General features: G+C 34.8%; 1 protein-coding gene across 1 annotated transcript; it reads right to left on the reverse strand.

Moving 5' to 3' along the window:
• Positions 1-3,650: 3,650 nt before the first annotated feature.
• Positions 3,651-7,414, reverse strand: LOC134257536 (protein unc-93 homolog A-like). Its single transcript, XM_062740138.1, has 3 exons — positions 6,289-7,414; positions 4,230-4,497; positions 3,651-4,021 (listed from the first exon to the last, which is right to left on the reverse strand). The coding sequence occupies exons 1-3, from the start codon at positions 7,153-7,155 to the stop codon at positions 3,804-3,806; spliced, it is 1,353 nt and encodes a 450-aa protein (XP_062596122.1). The 5' UTR covers positions 7,156-7,414; the 3' UTR covers positions 3,651-3,803.
• Positions 7,415-7,522: the final 108 nt, after the last annotated feature.

Below are 7,522 nucleotides of genomic sequence, written 5' to 3' on the forward strand. Positions count from 1 at the left end.
AACAAAATCATTATCCTAAAATTTGATCATTACCCGGTAAATAATGTTTAATTTAGTATCTTGCAAGAGCTTAAGAAAGATTGACATTGTCCTTGAACTTTCCGAACAACCCTCATAAATTAAAAAACAAAAACAATATCTTTAAAAAATGCAGCTTTGATCTACTTAGAAATTTTATTTGATGTAAAAAAAAATTCTTCCAAAAAAGATGTACTGATGAACAGTTAATTATCTACATAGGTTTTATACTTATCTTCAAATGTTTTATATGTGAACTAATCTAGCAACAATCTGTTGGTTTCATTTTTAAGGTCTTAAGATAAATCTGTGAAACATGTAATGGATGGATGGATAAAAACTTCGAAGGATGTTTTACGTAAATGTGTGAAAAGATCATATTTTGGAACTTCTTATTTGAGAAAATGAACTTGGCTTGTTAAAAAAAATTAAAGATATTGAAAAAAAAAATATAAAAAGAATTTCTAACAAAAAATTATTTTTAAAAAGTTAAGTGGATTAAATGGTTCATTTCGCACAAAAATATGATTCAAACTAGAAACATATACCTCATAAAAACCTCTCATTTTAATAACTTTGACTACTAAATATCTGTTGATCTAGTTACAATCCTTACAACTTTTTTTTTTATTTTAAGCTGCTTAATTCTGTTTTATAATGTAGGATTAATTCCATCAAAAACACAGGGGCGGATCCAGCAATTTTTGAAAGGGGGGGGGTTCCAGGGTTGTGTCTTTCTAACCCCCCCCCCACCTATACACACTCTCAAGCAAAGATTCATACACACGTATTGAAAGAACTTATGTTGTGGTTTATTATAATATCTTTGTTTACATGTACAGTGTACATCCTTTTTTTCTTTGAAAAGGCTAGGTACCCCAAGTCAGAAAAAACAAACTCATTACAAAAAGTAATGAAGCCCGATAAAATTGAATGGATCTGCAGCATTTCCGAGTTAGAGTAAAAAGAATTTTCTTTAAGAATTTGAAAACAAAAACTTTTGGGGGACAAGATGCGGATGGGGTTTAACACAAAGAGTTTCAAGTAAGTTCCTCCAATAGATATGATTAAAAAGGAAACATATATAGCCAACACAGCCAAAGATCGCGGAAATATCATGTCAAATTAAACCTCGCATGTTACATATCACATTAGACATATAAAAATAAGTAGAATATTTTCTACCATTCGCTCTTAAAAGTAATAATGAAGGTAAATGGAGGAATAAATGTGTGGGAATTTATCTATTCATTACTTAAGTTAGACTACAATTTTTTTCTCTCAGATCAGATTACGTTATCTCTCTCTCTCTTTCTCTCTCCATTTGACAAAAAATAAAGGGGGAGTTCCAACCCCCGGAACCCCCCCCCCCTTCTGGATCCGCCAATGAAAACATTTGCATAAGATTATCTGGAAATTCTAAGGAAGATTGGCTTTTTTTAATAGACAGAACCTGGATTTGAAATTCAATTTTTTGTTAACAATGAAAAAGCGATTACGACTAGTGATTAGATCTCATAACTCAAAATGAGGATGCGATTTCAATATTAAGCCAACATGTGAAAAAATCGAAAATTTCCAAGAATATTTTTCACTTTAAATTACAATATGAACTAAAATAAGAAGCTGAAAATATGCTTAAATAAAAAGGACTCGTGTATTTTTTCAATATTTAAAGTAGATATTTTTGAAAATAAAACAGTTCTCTAGCAACATCGAAATTTAATTTAAATGTGTAATCAAATAAATCTGAGTTTACAAAATTTATGTTTTAATAGAAGCAATATTGACGTTTGGTTGCAATACTGATCATAACTTGTCGACGAGTGGCATAGGCATTCAATGACTTTTTGTCTGATTGATCCTTACCCTCTTCTTGTTTTTTTTTTGTTTTGTTTTGTTTTTTTTTGTTTTTTTTGAACATCAAATTGTTAGAGTTGTTGTTTTTCAAAATCTGTAAATGCAGTTTTCACCTTGCAACTGTTATTATATACACTTTATTTGTAATTGTTAAATCACAGATTAAACTGTGGCCTTCAACTCTACATTTAGATATATCGACGACGTACAATGGTAACAATGGTAATTTCCATTCCTATGTCGATGCGATATATCCCGGGGAACTTGAGATAATAGATACTACAGAGTCTGATACATCTGTTTCATACTTGGATATTTTACTTGAAAAAGTCATTAACGGTAATCTAACAACCAAGCTATATGATAAACGTGATGACTTTAAATTTTCTATCGTCAACTTCCCCTACTTATGCAGTAATATACATGTACCATCATCACCTGCATACGGAGTTTATATATCTCAGTTGATTCGATACGCAAGAGCATGCCCTACGTATGAACAATTTCTAAAACGAGGTTAATTATTGACAAACAAGTTGATGAAACAAGAATATCAGCAGTCTCGTTTAAAGTAATCAATTCGAAAGTTTTATGGTCGATACTATATGAACTTATCAGCAAATACAATTTATCATTGAGTCAAATGCTGACTGACGTTTTTCATACTAAATGTAAGTCCATTATTTATACACTGAATTGACGAAAGATTTTCTCGTTATTTCCCGATCATGACAAGGAGCACATGGCGGGTGTCCATGGCACCTGATCCCACCTCTGATGTTTTGGAGGTTCGTGTTTGTTCTGTTCCTGTTTTGTATTGTTTTATGGACATTTTATCTCGAATACTGTTCGTTTTATCCATATATTTCATTAATATTTTAATTTTATAATTTTGTCCATATTTAAATTTTAAATGAATTGCATATTTTAATGGTGATTCAATCCATTTTATTTCATTATTATTTCAATATTATACAAAATGCCAACAGGAAGGTATCAAGGTCTATTCATCATGGTTGTACAGTTGATATTTACCTTCTTAATTCGATCAAACTTTGTCTTTGCATCTTATCGGTAAATCAAAGTTAGATTTTTTGTTACCATTCGTGTTGTGTGCGTTTGTGTTCAGTTTCATAGATGACATATATGGAGATAACGAACGAAGCTCAAAAGTTAATCAAACAATGCAAAATTGGAGCAGAGCAAACACGGACCACCGAAAATCAGAAGTGGAATCAGGTGCCATGGAGGAGTGGGCTTCCCCTTCCGACCGCTCATACTCGCCGTGTGCTCCTTGTCATGATCGGGAAATGACGGTAATCGTATGCAGGTGATGAAGGTACATGTATATTGCCTCATAAGTAAGGGAAGTTGACGATTGAAAAGTTAAAGTCATCAGGTTTATTATAGAGCTTAGTTGTTAGATTATCATTAACGTCTTTTACAAGTAAAATATTTAAATATGAAACAGATGTGTCAGATTCTGTGCTATCTTTTATCTCAAGCTCACCGGGATATATATGGTATCGACGTAAAAATGGAATAAATCTTTGTTAATTGACAATATGTCGTCGATATATCTAGATATCGAGTTGAAGACCACAGTCAGTGTTTTCCTCTCTTCAGGTTTAAGATTTTGGACAAATTCTGCTTCATATGAATACAAAAAAGGTCCGCTAATTACGGGGCGCAATTGGTACCTAAGGGATTCTAATAAAATTGTTGGAAGACCTTGTCTCCGAAAACATTTTTAAGTATCCACATCAGATTTACACCACTTCTCGAATTTATTGTCGGACAGCACTCGATGGATCTGATTCATCCACTTACTTCCATAGTAAGAAGGACAAAATGTTTTAGTTTACAAGCTGTGAGGTAAAGACCACTAAAGTATATATTTGAAAATATTCTGAACAAATTTCTAATCACTTATTTTCGGTTTCCCTTCTTCTATGTACTTGAACTTCAACGCCTATATACAATAACGACCCAACAGCAAGCAAACCAATGACGATGATCAGTTTGATTTTGACGCACAAGTATAAACTGATGACGAAGTACACAGTAAAGCTTGCAGCCTTAGTGCAGTGGTAGTTTGCAAAAGCAGCTTCCGTCTTCTCCGGAAAAAGTAATGCTATCAGTGCTAGAAAAAATAAAACAAAAAACGTTAGGTTTTTTTCCAAAATTGACAATAAAAAGTTGTATGTTCTAAAAATGAAATAGCAGTTATTTAAAAAAAAATCCCCAATTTCATCTTCAATCCACAAAAACGACCTTTTCCCCAATTTTAATACTTAAAATAATAATAAATATTGTGAAAGAGCTAGTGTACAAACACTTTTCATACGTACCATTCGATTGAGTTTGAAATATCCCCTCTGTTAGGCCCCAGACTACAGCAAGGGCATAGACGTACTCCTTCTGGTCTGGTTTAGGTACCCAGACAAACAGTAAGACAAAGATGGCCATGTCAATGCAAACAGCAATACCAAAAAGGATATATCTACCAGTGTACTTAGCTACCCTTGACGTCACGAAGGCACTTACGGTGGTAGCACAGCCATAGCTCGCCATTACAAAGCCTATCATTTGTATGCCATAGGGACAACTTATGTAAGACTGAAAACAAAGACAAAAAATTGGCAATAGAAAGCCACATGTTATAGGAAAAAACGCGGTTTTGCCAATTTGTTAAATTATTGATTTTCAGACATTAAAGTCAACAGTTGATCGTTTGGCTACTTTATAAGTCTTTATTCGTTAAGCTAACATAAATAGAAAGATATACTTTGGCTACTCTACTCTTTAAAGCAAGTGCTGCTATGAGGATAATGGTGTTCCTCGTTGAGAATCTTTATGAAATCATGGAGACCTGGCCCCGGGATCATGAAGCGTCTTAAGCTTAAGTCAAAAAATGCCTCAGATGCTGAAATTTTTTAGAGGTCATGCAGCCCAAAATGAAAATGCTTTCCGATTTTGTATCATCAGCCTGCTGTTGCATGCAAATTATGAGTTTCCTTTAACAAGTTTAAAGATTTAATAGATAATTGAAATTTTGACTTAAGTCTAAGTCCGTTTCATGATCCCGGGGCCTGCTCTTCCAATAAATTGATAAAATTTTGATTGACACTAATCATGTACCTCCATTAGCCGAACTGTTTTTTTTTTATTTCTTTGATCGAAGCAGATATTATTCAAAAATCTGCTGCACATTCAGATATATATTGACGGCGTTTTATCATTAAGAAATAGTTACTTCCATTTATACAAACAAAAGAATCCCTTTGGATATGCTCAATGCAGATTACGGTGTAACGGGAGGAGCATCATAGTGGATTGAATTTTACCAGAAAATCGATGTCGATTTTTGTCAATTAACTCTCTCAAATCTTCTGACGGAATTCTTCCTTTTTTACGTCCCTAAAGGGGTCTGTTCTTGGACCTTAACTCTATTGTTTGTTTTCAAAACCTTTTGGAGCCATCTGTCGATAACATGGAATACATGTAAACTGTCATGCAGACGATTCGTAAAATTACCTTGTAATATGACCAGCTGGTTGACATAATTGAGTTTTTTTTTCAAGAAAAAAAGCGTGTATAGCAGATAGTGCTAAATCGATGGCTACAAATTCTTAATCTGTTGAAACCTGACCAAGGAAAAACGAATCTAATAATCTTATTCTTATAGACATAAACGAAAATTCCAAAGCACCATCTTAAATCTAGCGTTGTATTGTGTTTATTCGGATTCCCATCTGACATTTGATAATCTTGAGTCATTTTTTGTGATGACATGTTACTTTCATGTTAGTGACTTTGCACGAATTCGCCATCTTATAACAACTGGGGCATGTAAGACTCTTGTTAATGAACAGTTATATCAAGGTTCGATTAAGCCCATTTTTGTGTCTGTTTGGCATCAACAAGACTACTTTGGACCGCTTAAAGAGGGTAAGAATATCACGACAAGACTTGTCTCTCCAAGAACATCAACGTGGAATCAAATTTCCTCGTCCTTGACGAGCTGCCGTCTTCCACATTTTAAGATAACGGTGCTAACCATTAACTACTAATGGAAGCCAGCTCGACAACTTCAATACGACTTGTGCCAAAAGTTTGCAATTATTTCGAATTTTAGAAAAGGGACTTTGCCTGCTACAACCTCACACACACACACACACATACACCCTCCCTCACATAAACACATAAAACCTGCTAAAAACATGAAAAGTGTGGATGTCTTTAAGGCAGATGCGCCTGATGGACAGGAGATGTTTTCTCCTGGGCCCTAGGTACCTGATCCCATCTGGGGTTATTCCCTGTTCACATATTAGTATTGTTCGTACGTTTCTAACTTAAAGATCAATCTGTTCGTTATCATCATTTTTTTTTCCATTATGAAATACAAACCTTGGTAAAATCAGTCCACAACACAGCTTGTTCCATTGCCATTATCGAAATAAACGGTACAAGCAAGACAAGTTTGGGGTCCCATAAAGCGGAGAAACAGGCTGTGATTGATTCTTGTGTATTAGATTGTTCAGCCCATTCACTTTTTGGAATTGAAGGTAAAAATATTACTGTACACAAAAATCCAAGGAGATCAAACGCTAGAAAGATTGAAAGCATGAGGTAAACTGTGCTTGAAGATGGTTCTACGATTTTACTTGTCCCGTTTTCCAAAGCAACATCAGGACAGTCATTACAACCACACTGTGTTGATGCTGGTGTTGAATTGTATTCGTCTCTATTTAACACGAAAGACGACACCAGGTTTCCGGAAATTTGAGTGAGTTCGTAATATGTGAAAAATATCCCATTCAAACGACTGAGGACGGCGTGAGTGTCGGCTTTATTCAGGTCAGAGAACGAGTAGGCATTTGTGGATATGAAAACACTCTGGGAGGTCCACATTGGTCCAGATATTAGTCCGAGGAGAATGGATGCCGGAAGAAGAGTAGCAAAGGTCGGATAAAAGTTGGCGCAAGTGTAAAGCATGTGGGCTATCCACGAAATAAGAAGAGAAATTTTGATTCCAAGTGATTTTATAATCCATGGTGCAAGAATGGACGACAGGATTATGAAACCATACAGACAGGAGAGTGATGTTATTCCCAGTCCCTCCTCTTGGTTTAGACTGCTCTGAAGGTTCTGGAGTGCTAGATATGCCGTAAACACAAAGAAAAAACTGAAGGAGATGATCACAACATTCAGAGTTTCCCGTCCGCTCACCCCTACTTCCTTCTCCACTTTCCGACATCCAAAAAAGATTTTCATGATGGTTTGCTAGGTATTAAGCACTATCGTCTACTTAATATACTTCAAGGCTTTTCCCCTTCCAAATGCCCACCGCTACAATTATGTTAACAGCATTCCTGAATTCTCAATTCTTGTCTGACAAGATGTTTACCTTTTCGAGATATCTTTATTTTTATGAAAGTCACTTTGGTATTTGAAATGGATGTTCTTGGGTTCAACAAGTGGAACAAACAAAGTTAGACCTACCCTAACGATAAAGCTTATATTTGGATCAAACTGTGAGGAGTGATTTCAGGTACAATTAGTAGATATGCAAGATCTAATGGCGAAATAGGCAAGGATGCAATAGTATTCCATCTTTTTGTGTTTCTATCAAAGCCAATAA

The sequence above is a fragment of the Saccostrea cucullata genome, unplaced genomic scaffold (assembly GCF_032062105.1).
Source record: "Saccostrea cucullata isolate Sc308-1 unplaced genomic scaffold, CSIRO_AGI_Scuc_v1 ctg5680, whole genome shotgun sequence".
In the NCBI taxonomy this organism is placed as follows: domain Eukaryota; kingdom Metazoa; phylum Mollusca; class Bivalvia; order Ostreida; family Ostreidae; genus Saccostrea; species Saccostrea cuccullata.

Bases quoted from the DNA above. Each gene is read 5' to 3' on its own strand.
- LOC134257536 (XM_062740138.1), bottom strand. From the start codon at position 7,155: ATGAAAATCTTTTTTGGATGTCGGAAAGTGGAGAAGGAAGTAGGGGTG. The intron at 4,498-6,288 runs GTTTGTATTTCA...CTTTGTTTTCAG, and splicing joins TGTGGACTGATTTTACCAAG to TCTTACATAAGTTGTCCCTA. The intron at 4,022-4,229 runs GTACGTATGAAA...TATTTTTTCTAG, and splicing joins ATTTCAAACTCAATCGAATG to CACTGATAGCATTACTTTTT.